The sequence below is a fragment of the Solea senegalensis genome, linkage group LG9 (genome assembly GCF_019176455.1).
Source record: "Solea senegalensis isolate Sse05_10M linkage group LG9, IFAPA_SoseM_1, whole genome shotgun sequence".
NCBI classification, from domain to species: Eukaryota; Metazoa; Chordata; class Actinopteri; order Pleuronectiformes; family Soleidae; genus Solea; species Solea senegalensis.
Genome location: NC_058029.1, coordinates 1994847 through 2019922, shown reverse-complemented (window position 1 = coordinate 2019922; position 25076 = coordinate 1994847). Strand labels below are relative to the sequence as shown.

Genomic DNA, 25076 nt, shown 5'->3' with positions numbered 1-25076 from the left:
ATGTGAACACATCACTCACACACACGTAACATCAGTCTTTTAATGCACAAAAATGTCACATGATTAATTTTAAACAAAAGAAAGAAATGTTTTTCAGATGAACTGGTGAATCTGCTCGTAATGAACCAGTGAATTATTGACAAAGTCATAAAAACAAATGATATGCATAAATATTAAAGTCTTATAATTCAGATGGAGACGTGATGTTTCACATGATCGCTCTGAACCCCGGTCCTGGATCAGTCTGAACCCCGGTCCTGGATCAGTCTGAACCCCGGTCCTGGATCAGTCTGAACCCCGGTCCTGGATCAGTCTGAACCCCAGTCCTGGATCAGTCAGATGATGGTGAAGAGCAGCAGCAGCAGGGCAGCAGAAATGGAAGCTGTGACCTTTGACCCCCCTGAAACCAACAGACATTAACAACACACTCATGGAGTAATCTGATTACTTTGCTATATGACGTAATCTGATTACACGATGAGTACAGTGGCAGGGACTGTACTCTGAAGTAAGCTGATTATATAAGAAGTACTGGATTAATTGAAGTACTTTGATATATGAAGTAACTGATTATATAAGAAGTACTGGATTAAATGAAGTACTTTGATATATGAAGTAATCTAAATTAGTACATTGGAATATGTAATTATAGTAATCTGATTATATGAAAAGGACTGTAGTATATGCAATACACTCATTACTGACATGTAAGGTAATCTGATTACATGAGGAGAACTGTGGTATATTAAGTACTTTTGATGGGATGTCTCTGATACATATGAAATAATGTGAAACATGCAGTTCCCCTCCTCACCACTGCGCAGCAGCATCTTCTCCGTCACTGCTAGCGAGCCGTTGTGCGGCGCCGGTTGGATCTGCAGTAGCTCACACATCAGTGCGTAAATGTGGACACTATCGAATGGCTCCGACAGGAAGTTCTTCTTGAAGTCGGGTCCGAACGCTCTGAAGATGGTCTTCATGTCCATCTCTCTGTTGTGGAAACCGTGGTCGCCTTTGTTCACGTAGACGATGAATCTCTGGCGGGAAACAAAAAGGAAACAGTCAGTGTCATGGCCGACTTTGTAGCATGGGTTGCTAATGTCAATGCTAGGCCAGAACAGCCTTGACCTCGAGCAGCGATGTTTGAGCCCTAACTCATAAACGTGATTTGATTGGCCGGCGGTCCTTGTGTTGTCTGAAGAAAGATGCCGCCGTTGTATGGTGGCCAACAACGGTACTGCAGTTTATACATCGTCTCCTTCTATTTCAGGGTCAAAGAGCGGGGAGGACATTTTGGTGAATGCGCAGAACTCCAAGTCCGACTCCAGTCCAACTAAGTGTGTACATGCAGGAGTAATCGGACTATGAATCACATTATCCAGGTATGTTAGTCCGACTAGACTAGCTCGATATAATCGGACTAACATGTTTACACGATGTTAAGAAAACTGAATTATTGTCATTGACTTTAACATGAATGTAAACACGAGTGAAAGTTTAAAGGTGAAACTCACTGAGTTCAGGTTGAATCCCAAATCTGCGACGACCACGATGGGAGGCAAGCGTTTGCTTTTCTTGAGATGGAAGTCCTCCGGGATCTCGTCTTTCTTGTAGACCGTCAGATTCGGCGCTCTGGACAGAGCGTCGTAAACCTCCTGCTCCTTTCCTGGCCGTGGTGTCAGGATACCAAACCCGCCGTAGTCCAGGATCTCAAAGCTGGCGAGCTTGAGTAAGTTCAAGTATTTCTGGAGGACGATCTCGTCCACCAGGGGTTTCTTCTTGATGGTGGTCATGCCGTGGTCGGAGGTGATGATGACGTTGAGGCTGTCAGTCAGGTTGTGCTGACCCATGGTCTTCCTCAGGTAACCGATGGTGCGGTCGATCTGCTCGATGATCTTCTTCCTGTCTGCGGTTTCCGGGCCTTTGACGTGGCCCACGTTGTCCGGCTCGCCGTAGTACAGCGTCACCAGGTCGAAGTCTTCTTCTGAGAACCAGCTCATCACTTTATCGATGTTTTCTTGCCACTCTGTCTCATTGTCATCCGGGAGACCATGCGGCTCCACCAGTGCTCGGTTCACCGCCTGGCCGCTGTAGTTGGCGCCACCTCCTGGGAAGTAGAAGGAAGCCGTTTTCAGACCCTAAAATGCAAAATTTTGGTTATGAGTTATGTTTTGACTTGACGTTTCTCATGGCTCATAGTTGACGACTCACCTGGTTTTGTGCGGTGATCCACAACGGCAGGACACCGTTGTCCCACCACTTTGACTTGGACAGAGTCACTTTGTGAGGCAGCTTCAGGTTCGTCTTGGCGTCGTACATCATATTGTGGACGACCTCGTGATCCTCCACCCACCTGCCTGACACACAGGAAGTAAAGTTTCACTTCAGAGAAAAATCGTCAGCCGTCAGAATCTGAACTCCCGATTTTAAGCCTCTAGTCTGGATCACAATTTATCCGACACCTCGTTGACGTTCTCCAAATGGAAGTTCCGTCTGAAACCAGGCTCATGTTGGACGATACAAGCGGTCGGTCACACTGGTGTCCACTCGCGTGTTTCTCCCTCTTTAGGGGTCGTCACGGTATATTTCATTTGATTTAGCAAAAGTTTTTCTTGTCGGATGTCCTTCATAATGCAACCCTTCCACTTTTTCGGGCTTAGGACAGACTAGGCGCACACTGGCTGTGGCTGAGGTCAATCCCCGCAATGGGGATTGGTACCTTGCTCAGGGGTAGCCCAACCCTTGACCTGGCCGGAATTCTATTCGGCAACCCTCCGGTAACAGGCCAAGTTGGAATGGAATGATCTTTATTGTCAGTATACAGCCAAAACTGCAACAACGAAGATCAGATTTAACAGGTTTTGGCCACAGCTGTGTTTCGTACTTTTAAATTTCTAGAAGTTTCCTCTCATATTTCAAAATATGAACACAACACTTCCTGTGTGCAGCTGATAGACTTTGGACTTTGTGGATTTTATCTAATCTCAGGTGGAGAGATAAAACGATAAGACAGCGTCATTGATAATTATTACAGCGTTTACTAGATTCATATTAAATCGACACTTGTTTATTTTCATTTTGAACAGTTTATGTTTCTACTTCATCTGCTTGTTTTTAATGTTTTAGTTCAAATAATCAACCCAAGTTAATATTAATCTGTTTACTTCATATACAAATATTGAAATGTTGTCATTTCTCTCATCGTACTCAGACTTTTACAGTTTTTATACACAGTGGTATTTGTACCTTCTCTTCCATTAATATTAGTAGTATTATTATTGCTACAGGTAAGACTTTGTTTTTAATTGAACATTTTACATAAATTCAAGATCCTGACTGAGACGTTTAAATCAACCCTGAGACAAAAGTTTTTCAAATGTTGAAAAAGAAATAATTGAAATTGTCAAGAAGAACAGAATAAAAGAAGTAAACTGTTACCCGTGATGGTGGTGAAGTGGGACGGTGATGTCATGGTCAGCATTGGCGGGGTGATGTACTTGGCCTTGACCCCGTCCACTGACACCTGGTCCAGGTTCGGTGTGTCCACGTCCTGGTCATAGTCCCACCTGAATCCGTCAAAGGAAATCAGCAGCAGCTTGTTTCTAGGCGTCCTCTCGTTCAGCGGCTTTGCTGCGACGCAAAGCGCCGCTGCGACGACCAGGAGCAGCTCCAGTGTCTTCATCCTCGTCCAGACTGAAGCAGCTCAGACTCACACGCTCGCTAAATAACACACCTGAACCAAACACACACACACACACACACCTGTGGGCAGGTTAATGTGTAACCACGGCTCTGTGATAGAGATCAGCTGACCCTCGGTGAAGGACGAGACCTTCGGCTGAACAGATGAAGTTTCATCACGGTTGTGATCTGTGACCTGAGGACGAGCGATAAACCTGATTTACAGTAACAAGAGTTATGATGACAACAGCGTCTACATCATTAGTACCAGGCGGTACAAGTACTGCCATCAAGTGTACCAGGAGGTACAAGTACTGCCATCAAATGTACCAGGAGGTACAAGTACTGCCATCAAATGTACCAGGAGATACAAGTACTGCCATCAAATGTATAGATACAAGTACTGCCATCAATGTAACAGTACTGCCATCAAATGTATCTCCAAGTACTGCCATCAAATGTACCAGGAGGTAAACATACTGCCATCAAATGTACCAGGAGTTACAAGTACTGCCATCAAATGTACCATAGGTAATCAAATGTACCAGGGTACCAGGAGGTAAAACGTACTGCCATCAGATGTACCAGGTGTTACAAGTACTGCCATCAAATGTATCAGGAGGTACAAGTACTGCCATCAAATGTACCAGGAGGTACATGTACTGCCATCAAATGAAAGAGGAGGTACACATATTCTTCAAAACTACCATCAGGCACAGGAGGTACAACTACTGTCATCAAAAGCAGGTACTCTTAAACAAATAGGTAAAGGTACTGTCAATAAAAAGTACCCTGAAGTACAGGTACTATCATTAATAGTCAGATTGTCAACAAAAGTACCAGGAGGTACAGGAACTGTCAGAGAAAATACTAGGAGATAAGTTTTTTAAACATAGAAAGAGGTCATTTTAAAAATGTACTGTCAAAGAAAATAACACGTACAATGAAGTCTGTGTACTGTTTATAGTAACACATATACTGTCATTAAAAAAGTACCATATTCATCATTAGCTCAGGTTTATCTGATAATACTCAGATGTGATGACATCTGGTCACATGACTTTGTCTCTGAATCTCTTTTGACTTTTTGGAAGAGTTTTTACTCGACAAACCTCACACACACACACACACACACACACACGTCTAGATTTCTTAAAAGGATTAAAGTCTGTTGTTTTTCTGCTCATTAAATGACTCATCACACACACATACGTGATCTGTTACGATCAACAACCGTGATTAATGTTTATTACTCTATGTGAACATTGATAATTCATGTTATCAGATAAATTATTTATTTTATCTCACTGATGAAAGTCAGTCAATCATTTCACAAATAACAATAAAATGTACCGTCAATAAAATAATTTCATTTAAAATGTAAATTTAAATAATAAAAAAAATGTTCTTGTCTTTGTTTTGGTAGTATAATTATGGGTTAACAATGTGGTCAACTGTAAGTGAATGACTTTTAATGTAAATATTTTTCAAAAAGAGAATTAAGAAATTTAAAAAGAATATTATAAATGTGTTGGGACAAAATCTATGGGACAACTGACTTTTTGTGTTACGATTTTACAGAAAATGTGTTATAATGTGTTTCAAACTGAATGTATTTGTTTCAAAAGTCAACTTTTTGCGTATTCCGTGTTAGTTAAATGTTTTAAGAGTTGCTGTGATGTTTTTATTTTTACTTTCACTGACTTAAAATGTACACAACTCTTATTTTTTTGCGTAAGACAGAACCGGAAGTACTATTTTCGAGGAGTACTTCCAGGTGAGTTCCTCACCCCTCAACCCTTGCGTTGAGACATGAAGTATTTGGTTAATTTTTCCTGATTAAAAATGCATTAAAGATATTCTGATTTTTGTGTTTTTAAAGTTTATCTTCGCGGGGATTTTTTTCACCGGAATTCGGCGCAGTTTGTTCGCGACTCTGAGCAGGTGTGTGGATAAAAATCACTCATAACCTCTGTGGAGTGTCTTAGCTGCTAGCATGTTAGCCGATAGACTGGAAACACTGTCAGTTAGCATTAGCACGTAGCCTCAGGTTGTTGTTTTTTGCGTGTACGTTTAAACGCTACGCGTGAATTGCAGCCACGTCCGGTTATGTTTTCATCACTGCTCCAAACGGAACACCAGACTCCATTCAAAAAAAACTGGCATTTTAGATTCACAGCTCTTCAGGAAGCTGAATGCCACCATTCAGCAAACACTTGTGACCCCTGACGAGTTTATCATCAGGGGTCACTCTTCACAAAGGCACCTATGTTTCACTCTTACAACATTTACAATAGTATGATTTTCAGGTGTTTATTAGCGGCTAGTCTCCTGGTTAAATCATAGAAATTAAATCTACAACACTGTTTCAAACAGTGACTGTCTCTTAATAGTGTCTAAAACTTAACCTGTAGTGTTCCACAGCATCTTATTGTTGTTTGAGTCACTCATGGGATCACTGAGATTAAAAAAAGACACTTGTGTTCCGTAATTAATAAAAAGTACATTTGTTAGCTCCTTGAGGCCTTAGAGATTGAGATATAGATCAATTTATCCCTTCAAAATAGATCTACCAGCACTACTGAACATTTAAAGTCACTTCAATCTGGACTTCACTTTTTTTATTGGCATGGATCTTATTAGATTTTTTACAGCTTAACTACTTTCATATTTTGCTTTTCTTTATCATGATGTACTGTGTGTTTATGTTGTTGCACCTTTGAACCCATGAATCATTTTTTAGAACAAGGTTTATAAAAGTGCTTGAAAGCGTATGCTGAGGTTATAGAATATAGACAGATTACAATACTAGATATGTTCGTTAACAATAGTTGTTGTTATTGATAATAATAATAATAATAATAATAATAATAGTTATTGTAATAATAATATTTGTTTATATTCATCTCATTATTAAATGTATTTAATTAAGCATCAAATTATATACAATACATCTGGAGTTTAGTTGTTGCAAAATGCACACCATTCAATATAAAAACAAGCAAATTCTGTTATTTTAATTCTAGTTATTGCAATATCATGATAGAATGAGTAAATGTGTGCGTTTCACAGTCTGTGTCTGTGTTTCAGGGATGTCGTCGTCGCTGTGGAACCTGAAGCCACTGCTGACGTCACTCTTTCAAGGTGAGTTTCTGCACCTGCACCACAGACGGAAAAAAAAGTTGCAGTTTTATCATAATTGTGGACTGTGAATGATGTCACTCTGAGTTCAATGTGTTCCTGTGTCAACAGAACCTCACAAATGGGTTTATTTGGTGATTAATGTTGCTGTTAGAGCCAGGTTTGACTAGTTAGCCAGACTTATGAGTGTTTTATGGTCTCACTTATTGGTTTCAGGTCATTTAGTATATTATGGTTTAATGATTAACCGCAGCGATTAATCGATTCTTAAATTATCACTAATTTAATGTTTTGATGATCGATCCTACCAGTAATTGTGAATACCGGTTTTTGTAATTTTTCAGCTTCTTAAATGTGAATATTTTCTGCTTTCTTTGCTCCAACAAAGAAATATTGTTTTGGTTTGTGGGTACAAGACTATTTTGAGGTTTTGGCAACATTTTTTAACATTTTCTGATATTTTATGGCCAAAATAATTCATAAATGATTTAGGAAATAATCAACTGATGAATCCACTGTCAAAATAATTAATCATAATTAACTGCTTAGAATTCACCCTTTTTATAAAAAATAATCAAATATAAGAAATAATTTGAGTATTAAATGAAAGACACATTATTTTACGTGCACACGTGTGCATGTTATGACGTGATGCATACGTGCGTGTTGTGGGTGTGTGTGCATTTGTGGTGGGGGGTTAAACATGTCCTCGACAGGGGTTAAAAGACTAAAGCACTACACTTTTTCATTGGTTTTAACTCTTATTCTGTTGTTAAATTTGTGTTATCTAAACCTAACACACATAAAGTTTAGATAACAAAAAGTTTAACACCTTGAGGACATGTTTAACATTCTGAGAGAAGCAATGCTAATTTCCTTCTATTCAATAGATAATCAGAGGGATAGAATGGAATAAATATACAAATGAAACCAAATCCTAAGAACTAGGTACAACTGATGTTTTACACACCCGTCATAACACGTACACGCGTGTGCATGTGTAATAATGTGTGTTATTTATTATAAACTTGAACGGGAATTCCGAGATGTTTTTTTGATCTTCCTGCAACCACTTGAGTTCTTCAGTGCCATTTATTGGTGAAAATAAGAACTTTAAGCTAAAGTAGGACAGAATATTCACATACACGACAATACATTTATAAACATATGTTCACAGAATTCTCCTTTAATACACTCCATCAAACTCCGTATGCAAGTTAGACTACGATGCAGTTATATATTTTTTTGTTTTTTTTCTTTCCTCAGCATCCCATCATGCCTCTGTGTGGCCACGCCCCCTCCTCTCCAGGACGATGGCCACCCTCAACCAGATGCACAGGCAGGGCAAACCCAAAGTACCTCCCAAGACCCTCGGTGCGACGTTTGGCCGCCCGCAGCTCAAGGCCGTGATCCTGAAGACCATGATCCGGAAGCCCAAGAAGCCCAACTCTGCCAACAGGAAGTGCGCGCGTGTGCGCCTGTCGAACGGTAAGGAGGCGGTGGCTTTCATCCCGGGAGAAGGACACAACCTGCAGGAGCACAACGTGGTGCTGGTGGAGGGCGGCAGGACGCAGGACCTGCCCGGCGTCAAGCTCAAAGTGGTGCGAGGCAAATACGACTGTGCTCATGTGGTCAAGAAGAAACAATAGTGAGGGTGGCGGTCGCTATGGCAGCGACGATTGCTCAACTACAGACTGTGTGACAGGAATCTGCCTTGGTGTCATCAGTGAACTTCAATCATTTGAACTGTAAATATCTTGTGTGAAACCAATAAAGATGCGTCATGACAACAAACTCAAAAATGTTTACTTGATGCAGTGTTAATATTAAGTGTGTTTTTTTTGTCCGTGTGTGGACAGAGGCTCCATCTCAGTACCAGTGGACACACAGGGACACATAAAAAAAGCAACAATTAGCCACTCTATGATACCTTCAGAGCATGTTCATGTCTTTATCTCACTGTCGGACTGTTCCAACAGGAAACTGAAGTTTGTAAACCACTCACTCTCCCACATCAAAGTCCATAAAGAAAATCAGTGATTTTAGCCCACTGCTGCCTCCTGTGGTCACTTTGTGTCACTGAGGTAAGTCTGAATAAAAATCAAAGAATTTCAGATGCTGAATTTTACCTAATAAGACATTTGAATTTAGTGATAGAGGCAGCAGTGGATCAACAACTCGTGTGCTGTGATGTGATCTGATGCGAAGTGGTGCGAACACATGAACACACGTTTGCTGACTTTATCCGGCACATTAGCTTCATATATAAAATCCTCTGTAAAACACTGTGCTCCACTGTGCAGCCACCAACAGCACACTTGTCCCTCCGTGTTGACATAATACCGCTCTTCCTCCCTCGCCTGCACTCTCGCAGGGACAAGGTGGAGCTAAGGTGGAGCTCTGTACGTATGCGCAGGGAATTCAACATCAAGTGTTTTATCGCCTATACTTACACTAAGGGGGACCACAAAAACATGACTGAGTATTCTTTTTCCACACTTTGGTGACTGGTAGGGCCTCCATAGTCCCAAATATAAGTATTGAAATGGTTAAAAAGTTGATTTTGCATAATATGCCCCCTTTAAATCACTTATTTTCTCTATGGGGTTTGATGTGGGAGAGTGGTTTACAACAGTTTCCTGTTGGAAAGGTCTGTGAGATAAAGACGTGGACATGTTCTTAGGATATTGTAGACTTAGGCCAGTGTGTATTTTCTTAGGTGAGGATTTAAATCAGTGTTTGATCTCCTGTGTCCACCGTGGGCTAAAATCACAGATTTTCTATATGAACTTCGGTTTGAGTCCGATCACCCTCCAGTCCAGAAGAGTCGCTGTTGCACTCAAGTTGTTGCCCAAAAACTTGAGAGAAGAGGGGAACAAATTAGACAAACACGAAAAAGTGCATTTTTTTGTCAGAGTAAGTGTGATAAAGTTGGAATACTTTTTTGTCACAAGTCAAACTTCTTCTGAGGTTTTACCGTGAGTTGAAAGTGACACGCGTTTACCAGTGAGGGGCGCAGGTGAGCAGCTGTCATGCAGCACAGTGTCCGCCGCAGCACTGTGACCGCCGGAGCTAAGCTAAGCTAAGTCAACCAAGCGTCAGCGTTAGCTGTGGCGAATTCAAAGTGTCTCTCACAGAAGCCGCTACTTTTCCGGGAAGACTCGTTTCACTTCTCGTCAACAGAAGAGCCGATGACGTAACCGTAGAAGCGAACACGGTAACGTGTTGAGTCACCGCTGGCTAGCTGTTAGCTTCATTCAGTGTGCTAACACACACACACACACACACCTAGCTGCAGCTACGTAAATAAACACAAACATCAGCTTCCCACTCACTCAAATACGTAAACTAATTCATGAATTAATCATTTGTTCTTTATTTCCTGTGTAGCTGTATTGTATGTCCTTATATTTATACATTTTATAGCAATATGTTATGTTATCTCTCTTATTTAGCTTTTTATACCTTATTTAACATCTTATTTAATGTTTCCATTTTCCTTATCTATCTATCTGGTCACTCTGGTAAATATTGACATATTTACAGATTATTATTATTGAGTATACACAATATCCTGCACTACAGATACTGTCTATTTGTGTTTATTATTATTAAAAGATAGAATTTTTTCACAATCGATTAATCTGTTGATAAGTGCTTATTTGGTTCTTAAAAATAAGAAGCTGAAAAATAAGAGAATCTTCTAGCATCAATTAATTAATCTAAAATCAATTAATTGTATGACCTTATATTTATACATTTTATAGCAATATTTTATATATTATCTCTCTTATTTAGCTTTTTATACCTTATTTAACATCTTATTTAATGTTTCCATTTTCCTTATCTATCTATCTGGTCACTCTGGTAAATATTGACATATTTACAGATCATTATTATTATTGAGTATACACAATATCCTGCACTACAGATACTGTCTATTTGTGTTTATTAGGGTTCGAGCAACTTGGTTGCAAGAACCCTATTGTAATCGCTAGGATTATTCTTATTATTAGGGTTCGAGCAACTTGGTTGCGCAAGAACCCTATTATAATCGCTAAGATTATTCTTATTATTATTCCTCCAAATGAATCGCGTTTTTGAGGCCTTTCCCATGCCCCAAAACTCACCAAATTTTGCAACCCCATCAGACCTGGTGTAAAATTACGTATATCAATGTTTCAAGGAATGTGCGTCAGAAAATGGAAGAGGGCGGGGCTAAAAACTGACGCAAAAAACTTCTATTAGGTCATCTGCTCTCTGGTTTAACGTACATGAACGAAACTTGGCACACATGTTCATGAGGTGGGGACGGTCAAAAAAGTCGATGACAACTTCCCTGTGAATCCTACAGGAAGGACGCCATCTTGGATTGCACGCCAAAACAGAGGCGATTTTGGCCATTTCGCACCATCGGTATTTGAACGAACTTGTCCCAGAGCTTACATGGTATCACCTTCAAACTTGGTGAGGTCACTGTGGACAAGTTGAGGAGCTTAAGTCATTGAAAGGTTTCTAATAAGTATCATGGTTTTCAAGATAGGGGGCGCCAAATTTGGTGAAAATTACGAATTTCTCGCAACGCACAACAAAACTCTTATAACTTTGCGATGGAAGGTCCGATCTTAACCAAACTTGTGGCGATCGATGATGGGCCCTTGCTGAAGATGCCTATGCAAAAACTGTCAAGTTTGTAAACATCGCCTCCTGTGGTGGCAGAACATCTAAAAAAAAAAGTTACTTTTACAATTTCGGGAATAACTTTTACAGAAATTATTGTATCAAACTCAAAATTGGTTAAAGGACTCTAAACACAAGGTAGACTATGCATGCTCAATATGATGGCGTATCGTTACATGATGTTGCCATGGTAATGATGCAAAGTCGGATTTTTGCGTCAAAAAAACAAACTGCTACAACTTTGCGAATCCTAGTCCAATCTGAACCAAACTTGCTAGGATTGATGATAGTCCAGCCCTGAAGACGTCTATATGAAAATATTCACTTTCAAAAACAGCACCCCCTGGTGACGGAGACAATATGACCTCTGGTATTTGAATGAATTAATCCTAGAGTTCTTGTGCGATCACCTTTAAACTTGGTCAGGTCACTGTGAACCAGTTGAGGAACTTAAGTTATCAAAAGTTTTTTAAAATGTCTCATGGTGTACGAGATAGGGGGCGCCAAAGTGGGTGTAAATTCCTATTTTTCACAACAAAAAGCGAAACTCTTATAACTTTGTGATGGAAGATCCAATCCCAACCAAACTTCCTATGATTGATAATGGGTAGTTGCTGAAGGCGACTATATTGCCGAAAACAATAAATTTTGAAAACAGCGCCTCCTGGTGGTGGTAGAAAATACAAAAAAAAAAAAACTGTCACAACTTTGCCAATCCTGGTCCAATCTGAGCCAAACTTGCTAGGATTGTTGATAGTCTGGCCCTGAACAAACCTATGTGAAAATATTTCATGTCAAAATCAGCGCCCCCTGGTGAAAGTGGACGGGCCAAAAAACTGCTCCAACCCCTAAAACTTGTGGTCCTGAGGAGCACGTTTAATGTTCATGCACGAAACTTGGTACACGCCTTCCTTAGGTCGGGCCGGTCAAAAAAGTCAGCGTAGCCTATGCTCTAAAACGAACAGGAAAGCCGCCATCTTGGATTGAAAGTAAATGCTTTGCTGATTATGGCCATTTCGCACCAATGACATTTGAACAGATTTGTCCTAGAACTTTCATGGGATCACCTTCAAACTTGGTGAGGTCACTTTGGACAAGTTGAGGATCCAAAGGTATCAAAATCTTTTCAATAGGTATTATGGCGTAAGAGTAAGGGGCCGGCAAAGTTGGTGAAAATTTTAATGTTTCGCCACAGGCAACAAAACTCTTATAACTTTGCGATAGAAGGTCACATCCCAACCAAATTACCTAGGGTTGATGATGGACCATTGCTGAAGAAGTCTGTGAAAAAAACGTAAATTTTGAGCACAGTGCCTCCTTGTGGTAACAAAATATACAAAAAAAAACAATTTCGGTTATAACTTTTACAGAGTTAATCGTATCAAACTCAAAAATTGGGAAAACATTTAAAACACATGTTCGATGATGCGTGCTTAATATGATAACAAATCGTTCAACGGTGTTGCCACAGCAACACTGCAAAGTCAGATATTTGTGACAAAAAACAAACTGCTACAACTTTACGAATCCGAGTCCGATCTGAACCAAACTTGCTTGGATTGATGATAGTCCAGACCTGAAGACGCCTATATGAAAATATTCACTTTCAAAAACAGCGCCCCCTGGTGACAGCAGACACTATGACGCCTGGTATTTGAATGAACTAGTCCTACAGCTTTTGTGCGATCACCTTTAAACTTTGTGAGGTCACTGTGGACAAGTTGAGGATCTAAAGTTATTAAAAGTTTTTCAAAATGTCGCATGGTTTTCGAGATAGGGGGCGCCAAAGTTGGCGTTCATTCATATTTCTCACAACAAAAGGCAAAACTCTTACAACCCGTAAAACTTGTCCTCCTGAGGATCACGTTGAATGTACATGCATGAAACTTGGTACTCACGCGTTCCTTAGGTCCAGACGGTCAAAAAAGTCAGCGTAGCCGAAGCTCTAAAGCGAACAGGAAAGCCGCCATCTTGGATTGAAAGTAAATTTTTGGGAGATTTTGGCCATTTCGCACCAATGGTATGTGAACTAACTTGTCATAGAGCTTTTGTGCGATCACCTTTAAACTTTGTGAGGTCACTGTGGACAAGTTGAGGATCTAAAGTTATTAAAAGTTTTTCAAAATGTCCCATGGTTTTCGAGATAGGGGGCGCCAAAGTTGGCGTTCATTCATATTTCTCACAACAAAAGGCAAAACTCTTACAACCCGTAAAACTTGTCCTCCTGAGGAGCACGTTTAATGTACATGCACTAAACTTGGTACTCACGCGTTCCTTAGGTCGGGACGGTCAAAAAATTCAAAGCAGCCTAAGCTCTGAAACGAACAGGAAAGCCGCCATCTTGGATTGAAAGTACATTTTTAGCAGATTTTGGCCATTTCGCACCAATGGTATGTGAACGCACTTGTCAAAGAGCTTTAATGGGATCACCTTCAAACTTTGTGAGGTCACTGTGGACAAGTTGAGGATCCAAAGGTATCAAAATCTTTTCATTAAGTATCACGGCGAACAAGAAGAAGGTCAGGAAAGTTGGCGAAAATCACGATTCCTCGCAACACACAACAATCTCTTATAACTTTGCCATGGAAGGTCAGATATTAACTAAACAAGTGACAATCGATGATGGGCCCTTGCTAAAGATGTCTATGCAAAAACTGTACATTTTGAAAACATCGCCCCCTGTTGACGGCAGACAATATGACGTCTGGTATTTCGCTACAACAACAAACTCTTATAACTTTGCGATGAAAGGTTAGATCTTAACCAAACTAGTGACGATCGATGATGGGATCTTGCTGAAGATGCTTATGCAAAAACTGTACATTTTAAAAACAGCGCCTTCTGGTGGTAACAGAAAATACAAGTTCACAATTTCCCTTATAACTTTAACAAATTTCATTGTATCATACTCAAAATGAATGAAAACATGTAAAACACATGGTAGATGATGCTTGCTGAATATGATAACAAATCGTTCAACGGTGTTGACATAAGAACACTGCACAGGATCAACTCTACTGAGTGGTTCTTCGGTGCAGTAACCTTTGTTCGCCACATGATGGAGGCATTTGCCTACAAATCTATCAAATCTAACATTTACAGTTTCTCATGCTGCTCTGAAAGGGAAAGATGGGGCAAAAGGTACTGCAAGAGGGGCCAAGGAAAAAAAAACAGGGAAAATGGGAAGAGCGAAAAAGTAACAGAGGGAAAAAAGAGAAAATGCACCCTAAATTCTTATACCATCAGATGTTCTATCACAAAAATAACTAGTTATTTCTAAAATTCAGCTTCAATTCTGATACCATCAGTTGTTTTTCACAAAAATAACAACTTATAGATGAAATCACACTGTTAGACCTCAGACCCGCCCTGAACATGTCTGTAAAGGATGACCTCCTTACAGGAAGTACAACTCCCGAAACAGGAAGTAAAGTCTGACATTCTCCGATCCACACGAAACTTGTTATGTAAGTCAAGGTACCTTCCCTAAACACGTTTACGGACACGCCTTTCACCCAACAGGAAGACGGCCATTTTAAAAGGACACGCCTGACATTGCGCGGGGATGCAGCTGAAAATAACCTGTACCACAAGCGGTGAATGAACGGAAGATGAGGAAGAGGACTCGCGCTGCGACGTGGACGCACAGGGACTCGCGAGCCGTCAAGCTCGAACCCGTCAATTACCGCTTGCGGTACTAGTTATTCTTATTATTATTATTCCTCCAAATGAATCGCGTTTTTGAGGCCTTTCCCATGCCCCAAAACTCACCAAATTTTGCAACCCCATCAGACCTGGTGTAAAATTACGTATATCATGTTTCAAGGAATGTGCGTCAAAAAATGGAAGAGGGCGGGGCTAAAAACTGACGCAAAAAACTTCTATTAGGTCATCTGCTCTCGGGTTTACCGTACATGAACGAAACTTGGCACACATGTTCATGAGGTGGGGACGGTCAAAAAAGTCGATGACGACTTCCCTGTGAATACTACAGGAAGGCCACCATCTTGGATTGCACGCCAAAACAGAGGCGATTTTGGCCATTACGCACCATCGGTATTTGAACGAACTTGTCCCAGAGCTTACATGGGATCACCTTCAAACTTGGTGAGGTCACTGTGGACAAGTTGAGGAGCTTAAGTCATTGAAAGGTTTCTAATAAGTATCATGGTTTTCAAGATAGGGGGCGCCAAATTTGGAGTAAATTACCAATTTCTCGCAACGCACAACAAAACTCTTATAACTTTGCGATGGAAGGTCCGATCTTAACCAAACTTGTGGCGATCGATGATGGGCCCTTGCTGAAGATGCCATGCAAAAACTGTCAAGTTTGTAAACATCGCCTCCTGTTGGTGGTAGAACATCTAAAAAAAAAAGTTACTTTTACAATTTCGGGAATAACTTTTACAGAAATTATTGTATCAAACTCAAAATTGGTTAAAGGACTCTAAACACAAGGTAGACTATGCGTGCTCAATATGATGGCGTATCGTTACATGATGTTGCCATGGTAATGATGCAAAGTCGGATTTTTGCGTCAAAAAAACAAACTGCTACAACTTTGCGAATCCTAGTCCAATCTGAACCAAACTTGCTAGGATTGATGATAGTCCAGCCCTGAAGACGTCTATATGAAAATATTCACTTTCAAAAACAGCACCCCCTGGTGACGGAGACAATATGACCTCTGGTATTTGAATGAATTAATCCTAGAGTTCTTGTGCGATCACCTTTAAACTTGGTCAGGTCACTGTGAACCAGTTGAGGAACTTAAGTTATCAAAAGTTTTTTAAAATGTCTCATGGTGTACGAGATAGGGGGCGCCAAAGTGGGTATAAATTCCTATTTTTCACAACAAAAAGCGAAACTCTTATAACTTTGCAATGGAAGATCCAATCCCAACCAAACTTCCTATGATTGATAATGGGTAGTTGCTGAAGGCGACTATATTGCCGAAAACAATAAATTTTGAAAACAGCGCCTCCTGGTGGTGGTAGAAAATACAAAAAAAAAAAACTGTCACAACTTTGCCAATCCTGGTCTAATCTGAGCCAAACTTGCTAGGATTGTTGATAGTCTGGCCCTGAACAAACCTATGTGAAAATATTTCAAGTCAAAATCAGCGCCCCCTGGTGAAAGTGGACGGGCCAAAAACCTGCTCCAACCCCTAAAACTTGTGGTCCTGAGGAGCACGTTTAATGTACATGCACGAAACTTGGTACACGCCTTCCTTAGGTCGGGCCGGTCAAAAAAGTCAGCGTAGCCTATGCTCTAAAACGAACAGGAAAGCCGCCATCTTGGATTGAAAGTAAATGCTTTGCTGATTTTGGCCATTTCACACCAATGATATTTGAACAGATTTGTCCTAGATCTTTCATGGGATCACCTTCAAACTTGGTGAGGTCACTTTGGACAAGTTGAGGATCCAAAGGTATCAAAATCTTTTCAATAGGTATTATGGCGTAAGAGTAAGGGGCCGGCAAAGTTGGTGAAAATTTTAATGTTTCGCCACAGGCAACAAAACTCTTATAACTTTGCGATAGAAGGTCACATCCCAACCAAATTACCTAGGGTTGATGATGGACCATTGCTGAAGAAGTCTGTGAAAAAAACGTAAATTTTGAGCACAGTGCCTCCTTGTGGTAACAAAATATACAAAAAAAAACAATTTCGGTTATAACTTTTACAGAGTTAATCGTATCAAACTCAAAAATTGGGAAAACATTTAAAACACATGTTCGATGATGCGTGCTTAATATGATAACAAATCGTTCAACGGTGTTGCCACAGCAACACTGCAAAGTCAGATATTTGTGACAAAAAACAAACTGCTACAACTTTACGAATCCGAGTCCGATCTGAACCAAACTTGCTTGGATTGATGATAGTCCAGCCCTGAAGACGCCTATATGAAAATATTCACTTTCAAAAACAGCGCCCCCTGGTGACAGCAGACACTATGACGCCTGGTATTTGAATGAACTAGTCCTAGAGCTTTTGTGCGATCACCTTTAAACTTTGTGAGGTCACTGTGGACAAGTTGAGGATCTAAAGTTATTAAAAGTTTTTCAAAATGTCGCATGGTTTTCGAGATAGGGGGCGCCAAAGTTGGCGTTCATTCATATTTCTCACAACAAAAGGCAAAACTCTTACAACCCGTAAAACTTGTCCTCCAGAGGATCACGTTGAATGTACATGCATGAAACTTGGTACTCACGCGTTCCTTAGGTCCAGACGGTCAAAAAAGTCAGCGTAGCCGAAGCTCTAAAGCGAACAGGAAAGCCGCCATCTTGGATTGAAAGTACATTTTTGGGAGATTTTGGCCATTTCGCACCAATGGTATGTGAACTAACTTGTCATAGAGCTTTTGTGCGATCACCTTTAAACTTTGTGAGGTCACTGTGGACAAGTTGAGGATCTAAAGTTATTAAAAGTTTTTCAAAATGTCCCATGGTTTTCGAGATAGGGGGCGCCAAAGTTGGCGTTCATTCATATTTCTCACAACAAAAGGCAAAACTCTTACAACCCGTAAAACTTGTCCTCCTGAGGAGCACGTTTAATGTACATGCACTAAACTTGGTACTCACGCGTTCCTTAGGTCGGGACGGTCAAAAAATTCAAAGCAGCCTAAGCTCTGAAACGAACAGGAAAGCCGCCATCTTGGATTGAAAGTACATTTTTAGCAGATTTTGGCCATTTCGCACCAATGGTATGTGAACGCACTTGTCAAAGAGCTTTAATGGGATCACCTTCAAACTTTGTGAGGTCACTGTGGACAAGTTGAGGATCCAAAGGTATCAAAATCTTTTCATTAAGTATCACGGCTAACAAGAAGAAGGTCAGGAAAGTTGGCGAAAATCACGATTCCTCGCAACACACAACAATCTCTTATAACTTTGCCATGGAAGGTCAGATATTAACTAAACAAGTGACAATCGATGATGGGCCCTTGCTAAAGATGTCTATGCAAAAACTGTACATTTAGAAAACATCGCCCCCTGGTGGTGGCAAACAATAGGAAGTCTGGTATTTCGCAACACACAACAAACTCTTATAACTTTGCGATTGAAGGTCAGATCTTAACCAAACTTGTGATGATCAATGATGGGCTTTTGCTAAAGATGCCTATGCAAAAACTGTAAATTTTGGAAACAGCGCCACCTGGTGGTAACAGAAAGTACAAGTTCACAATTTCCCTTATAACTTTAACAAATTTCCTTGTATCAAACTCAAAATTTGGGAAAACATTCAAAACACATGGTAGATGATGCGTGCCTAATATGATAACAAATTGTTCAACAGTGTTGCAATGACAACACTGCAAAGTCAGATATTTGCGACAAAAAACAAACTGCTACCACTTTGCGAATGCTATTCCAATCTGAACCAAACTTGCTAGGATTGATGATAGTCAATCACTGAAGATGCCTATATGAAAATATTCACTTTCAAAAATAGTGCCCCCTGTTGACAGCAGACAATATGACGTCTGGTATTTCGCTACAACAACAAACTCTTATAACTTTGTGATGGAAGGTCAGATCTTAACCAAACTCGTGACGATCGATGATGGGATCTTGCTGAAGATGCTTATGCAAAAACTGTACATTTTGAAAACAGCGCCTTCTGGTGGTAACAGAAAATACAAGTTCACAATTTCCCTTATAACTTTAACAAATTTCATTGTATCATACTCAAAATGAATGAAAACATGTAAAACACATGGTAGATGATGCTTGCTGAATATGATAACAAATCGTTCAACGGTGTTGACATAAGAACACTGCACAGGATCCACTCTACTGAGTGGTTCGTCAGTGCAGTAACCTTTGTTCGCCACATGATGGAGGCATTTGCCTACAAATCTATCAAATCTAACATTTACAGTTTCTCATGCTGCTCTGAAAGGGAAAGATGGGGCAAAAGGTACTGCAAGAGGGGCCAAGGAAAAAAAAAACAGGGAAAATGGGAAGAGAGAAAAAGTAACAGAGGGAAAAAAGAGAAAATGCACCCTAAATTCTTATACCATCAGATGTTCTATCACAAAAATAACTAGTTATTTCTAAAATTCAGCTTCAATTCTGATACCATCAGTTGTTTTTCACAAAAATAACAACTTATAGACGAAATCACACTGTTAGACCTCAGACCTCAGACCCGCCCTGAACATGTCTGTAAAGGATGACCTCCTTACAGGAAGTACAACTCCCGAAACAGGAAGTAAAGTCTGACATTCTCCGATCCACATGAAACTTGTTATGTAAGTCAAGGTACCTTCCCTAAACACGTTTACGGACACGCCTTTCACCCAACAGGAAGACGGCCATTTTAAAAGGACACGCCTGACATTGCGCGGGGATGCAGCTGAAAATAACCAGTACCACAAGCGGTGAATGAACAGAAGATGAGGAAGAGGACTCGCGCTGCGACGTGGACGCACGGGGACTCGCGAGCCGTCAAGCTCGAACCCGTCAATTACCGCTTGCGGTACTAGTTATTATTATTATTATTATTATTATTAAAAGATAGAATTTATTTTATTTGTGTGTTTTCTAAGTGCCAACTATTTTTTATTGTTTTGTTTTGTGAAGAAAATAAAAGCCATTTTAGTGAAAGAAGAAGCAGGCAAGAAGTTGTATTCTGTCAGTGTCCAGACGAGTGTCTTACTAAAATGTGGTTGTAATAAGTCTTCTCGTAGGATAAGTTCATACAAGGGTTCTCTGATTTTTCAGCTTCTTAAATTAGTATATTTTCTTCTTTCTTTGCTCCATATAACAAGCACTCAAGATGAATCAGTTGTTAGTTGCAGCCCTAGTTCATGTAGATCAGGATCATGTGACTGTGCTGCTGTTTCTGGATGATTCTGAGACGTTAACGTTGCTGTAATTTTGTACAGGAGCAGCGATGGATGCAGGCGTCCAGATGCCATCTTCACCAGAGAAAACCGCACCGCCGAAAAAACAGAGACATCGGATAAGACGTCGTCACCCTTGTCCAAAATGTGACCGGGATTTTATCTGCAAGTCCCGGCTGGCGGACCATGTGGCCGCACACATGGGAGAAAAACCCCACAGCTGCCCCGTGTGTGCCAAGTGCTTCACGAAGAAGGTCAACTTGGCAGCACATCTCCGCGTTCACACCGGCGAGAAGCCGTTCTCCTGTCCAGACTGCGGGGTTAGCTACGCCCAGCGCAGCTGCCTACGGCGTCACCGGCTGAGTCACGCCACAGAGAAGCCCCACAGCTGCTCCGTGTGTGGGCGGGGATTCATCCAGCGGCGTTATCTCGTACAACACGAGCGGATACACACGGGAGAGAGGCCGTTCTCCTGCCCGCTCTGCCCCAAGCGCTTTGCCTCCAAGTCGGGTCTGACCGAGCACCAGTTCATACACGGAGAGCAGAAGGAGTTCACGTGTGCTCTCTGTGAGAAGGTCTTCACCACGCGCTCGTCCTTCAGAGACCATGTGAGGATCCACACGGGGCTGAAGCCACACACCTGTTCGCTGTGTGGCAAGAGCTTCAACCGACCGGGTCTGCTGAAGAAACACCTGCAGAAACACGAGGAGGACGAGGAGACCATCACGGCTGTCGCTGTGAGCATCGTGAGTCACACTCCTAACACTCTCCTGACGTCCGACACAGGAATCAAAGCCAACAATGTCCAACTGTAGATCAAAGTTAAAAAGACATAAAAAATCCTGAAAACATGCGTTCGGCTGTCTAAAAATGTCTAAAATGTCGATATTGAACAGAGGAGTCTGGTGGATTTAGAGACAGCACTGCTGAAAACCACGTTCACTGGTATTTCAGGTCAGTGTCAGACAGAGTCTGAAGTATTGACCAGATGTAAGGCGGTGGCAGGCCGCCTGACGTCACACTCAGTTGTGCAAGCCTGCACATGTCTGCGTCTGAATTTGGTGTTTGTCGGACCACAGATGAGATTGCTTCACCCGGACCTGTCCTCCAGAACGGAGCCACTTAGCAAGACGATTAGGTTTTTCTTTTATGGCACTATACATGTGTTAAAGTAACTGTAGGCCTCTGGTCTTGCATGCTTCACAAATATTGCTCACGTTTGTTGTATTGACACAAAAAAAAGAACATTATTTAAGCCTCGAATGCACAAAGTATGCACTCAGTTGATCTCACTTCTAAGCTGGAGTTCCAGTCCTGTTTGACATAAACTGATAGTATTTACATGATGACATGAAGTACACACCGTCCAACAAGACAACAGACAAACAAGAGAACCTGGAGGCTACAGGAATGAATGTTCACGGAAAGGTCAAATGAAGGGTGAAAGTCTGAAGGACATTTTCCAAAAAAACAGTGGTTGCCATGGATTTCACACAGCAAAGATGCGTTCCGTGAAGTTCTGTGGCGACCATCACACGGAACGCGGCAAGCTCTTTCTCCCCCGCGTGTTCTTATCCTCATCTCATTCATTCTTCCCTTTCTTTTCGTTCTCTCCTCTCCTCCTGCTCTGTGCTTCTGTCTGTTTCAGTGGCTCCCTCTTTTCTCTAGATGACATTCTCAAAGAGTTGTAGAGACCTCATGATGTTTTCATCCTGCACAGAGAAGAAGAGGGGAGTTGAAGAATCAGATCAGAGTTAGTCATGCAACAATCACCATGTAATTCAGTTTACTCGCCACTAGAGGGCACCAAAGGCTCATTACCGGAAGGCTGTGTAAACAAATCAGTCATCTCTCTCTTTCGCTCTCCAAACACAGTGAATAAAAGCATTATTTTTAGAGCTATAAGCGCTATAATGAATATCCAGTTCTGCACGACTTGTCAAGGTGGAGACAATAAAACATTTTGTCTATAAGCATCATTGAATGTAGTGTTTCTCTTTCTGTGACGTGTCAGAAGAGCTGAGGGGAGGAGAGGAGAGAACGTGAAGAGAAAACTCCGAGTACCTCTTGACAAGACAGGATGAACTCGTCGAGAGTGACCACACCGTCTCTGTTTTTGTCCATTTTCTGTGGAGAGAAAAGCACACGCATCATTATCTAGTTAGCGTCTCCACCACTATGATGTATTTCCTGCCATTTTCTTTATCGTGAATTCAAATATTGCTCCTCTCTCTCTCTTTAATTTGCTTTAATGAGAAACAGTGGGAAAAAAGACTCTTCACCTGAAAGAAGGCATCCACATGCTGTTTGGGTGCGTCGTTTTTCAGGACAGGGTAAGTGTACTTGCCCATCATGTCATATATGGCTCTGACGATGTCTGTCATCTCCTGACGTGAACAGAAACGAGACGAGAACAATGGCACGTGATCAATAATGACACAAACGTCGCGTGTAAGGACCAGCGCCGTGAATGAAAAACACACTTCTTTGTTGATGTAGCCGTCTCTGTTGATATCGTAGAGGTTAAACGTCCACTGCAGCTTCTCGGTGATGGAGCCCCTCAGCAGGGTGGACAGAGCTGTGACGAAATCCTGACACGAGACACACGACAACATCATTGGTGTCACATGATGTTTACTCAGCACTGACGGATTTGAGATTCATAGACGACTATGCGAGCCAAGTGTGAATAATAGAGTTAAGTCTCCTGTGATTCATGCAAACAGTAGTACGGAACAATATGCCAGATTTTAATCCATCCTCTACCACTTTATCTGGTGCCAATCTCAGCTGACATAGGGTGAAAGACGGGGTACATCCTGGACAGGTCGCCAGTTCATCACAGAGACAAACAACCATTCACTCTCACACTCACCCCTACGGTCATTATAGAGGGTCCTATTTGCATAATCCCCAAATATGCATGTTTTTGGACTGGAAGGAAACTGAGAGAACCTGGAGAAAATCCACACACACACAGGAAAACATGCAAACTCCTCTGAACCCAGGTAATATATTGGCCACAAACTAGTTGTATCAAGTGTCGTTCATACAACTAGTACACATGTTCTTCTGTAGTGGTTTACCAGGTAATATCAAATAGATCAAAGAAAAAAGAAGCTGGTTTAAAATTTACTCCGAGTAAAAGTTACTTAGTTACTTTTTTAACAAGGTTGGGGTTCTTCAAAATCTCACATGAATTGTTTGGAATGAAAGGCAAACCTGTACAAATCAAAGTGCTGACAAAATAAAATATGTAAACACATAATGTATCAGTCAAAATGGGTCAAAGGTCACAAATGCTTCAACTCACTCTCACTCACTTTTTACCCAGTAACGGATGTGATTAAAAACATAGGGACGTACAGTAATTGCAAAAAGATCATACTTAAGTAAAAGTAAAATTACAAATTGTAAAAATGACTTTAAAAAGTACACAAAAAACCTACTCAATTACAGTAATGTGAGAAAATGTAATTCATTACTTTCCACCTCTGAAAAAAGGACAATTGTTTTTATTTGGTTAACTAAATAAACAAAAACAAACCTCAAACTTGATGGAGCCGCTCTGTGCTGTGTCGAATGCATTGAACAGGTAGTGAGCATAGGTGCTGGCATCTGCGAGGTGGAAAAAGAAAATCTCTGTAGTGACGGTACACAGAGAGAGAGAGAGAGAGAGGATAAGACAAACATTACAACGCACGCTCTCTCTCTTTACCTCCGTGAGGGAAGAATTGTGAGTATATTTGCTTGAAGGTTTCCTCATTTACAACTCCACTTGGACACTCCTGGGACAAAGACAAAGAGAGAGCGAGGAGAACGTATGAATTTAACAGACTCACTCTGCTGGAAGGACAAACCAAGGTGGACAGAGATTAACAAATGATGTGGCAGAGGAGAGAGTGATAAAATAGAATCAAAGCTATAAACAGACGATATGTCTATGGTTGCAAGTATATGTGAGGACACTTCATTTAGACTAGTTTTATAGCGTACCATTACAAAACTCCCCTCATCTTAGCACGTGTGACTGCAACAACGAATTGTGACCTTCTGTCGAGGGTGTCACTGTTGCACCGTGGCATAACGCCTCACCTTACAGCTGAGAAACCAACAGAATCATCTATGGGCCAATGAGGATGATGATAAGCTGACTCAGATCCACTAATCTAAAAAGTGTATTTAGAGTTTAGAAGGAAAATTAAACAATATAATAATAACAACACATAAGAATAACAATACAATATGAGATAAGAAAGATTATTCACATTGTTTTACAGATGATCTCTACTGCAGATTATTGATTATACTGATTCTATTCTTTTCAGTACCGGATCAAGTGATCCACATGCCACAGACTGTTCTGGTTTAAGTCCGTCTGGTATCCTTAACGTCACTTACATTCTTGAAGCCCCTGTAGAGAACCTGAAGCTCTCTTTTGTTGAAGTTGGTTAGAGCTTCTAACTGGTCCAGGCCCTCTGGTCGATGACACACCATCGTCATCTCCAGGTCATAAATTAAAACTTATCTGAAAGAGTTTTGTGTTTTGAGGCGGCCGTTTACCCAAAAGGAAGAATGACATCCTTTCTGTTATGCAAAGGCCACCGTAGTTCCCTGACAAGCTTAAGAAAGGGATGAGCGAGTGGAGTCATGTGCTTGTTATAATCTGCAGTCTCACTGTCTCACTGGACTACAGTGAGTCAACAAACATATTAATTCT

The 25076-nt window shown here is 41.0% G+C and overlaps 4 protein-coding genes across 5 annotated transcripts; 2 read left to right on the top strand and 2 right to left on the bottom strand.

Annotated features, from left to right (window-relative positions):
* Positions 1–176: 176 nt before the first annotated feature.
* Positions 177–3715, bottom strand: zgc:153896 (uncharacterized protein LOC569930 homolog). The gene is made up of 5 exons (XM_044035136.1): positions 3439–3715; positions 2212–2357; positions 1515–2138; positions 815–1037; positions 177–400 (listed from the first exon to the last, which is right to left on the bottom strand). The coding sequence occupies exons 1-5, from the start codon at positions 3680–3682 to the stop codon at positions 336–338; spliced, it is 1302 nt and encodes a 433-aa protein (XP_043891071.1). The 5' UTR covers positions 3683–3715; the 3' UTR covers positions 177–335.
* Positions 3716–5435: 1720 nt separating this feature from the next.
* Positions 5436–8624, top strand: mrps12 (mitochondrial ribosomal protein S12). 2 transcript variants are annotated; one of them, XM_044033436.1, is made up of 3 exons: positions 5436–5625; positions 6760–6825; positions 8089–8624. In XM_044033436.1, the coding sequence occupies exons 2-3, from the start codon at positions 6774–6776 to the stop codon at positions 8469–8471; spliced, it is 435 nt and encodes a 144-aa protein (XP_043889371.1). In that variant the 5' UTR covers positions 5436–5625; positions 6760–6773; the 3' UTR covers positions 8472–8624. The 2 variants fall into 2 exon arrangements, with proteins under 2 accessions (XP_043889371.1, XP_043889370.1); XM_044033435.1 differs by having other exon boundaries at positions 5437–5625; positions 6772–6825.
* A 1036-nt stretch (positions 8625–9660) lies between these two features.
* Positions 9661–21340, top strand: LOC122774660 (gastrula zinc finger protein XlCGF67.1-like). The gene is made up of 3 exons (XM_044034125.1): positions 9661–9738; positions 20399–21150; positions 21311–21340. The coding sequence occupies exons 2-3, from the start codon at positions 20407–20409 to the stop codon at positions 21338–21340; spliced, it is 774 nt and encodes a 257-aa protein (XP_043890060.1). The 5' UTR covers positions 9661–9738; positions 20399–20406.
* Positions 21341–21966: 626 nt separating this feature from the next.
* Positions 21967–24864, bottom strand: LOC122774262 (Kv channel-interacting protein 1). The gene is made up of 7 exons (XM_044033371.1): positions 24758–24864; positions 24075–24144; positions 23904–23974; positions 22840–22947; positions 22639–22743; positions 22421–22483; positions 21967–22068 (listed from the first exon to the last, which is right to left on the bottom strand). Exons 1-7 carry the CDS (start codon positions 24857–24859, stop codon positions 22021–22023), a joined length of 567 nt encoding a protein of 188 aa, XP_043889306.1. The 5' UTR covers positions 24860–24864; the 3' UTR covers positions 21967–22020.
* Positions 24865–25076: the final 212 nt, after the last annotated feature.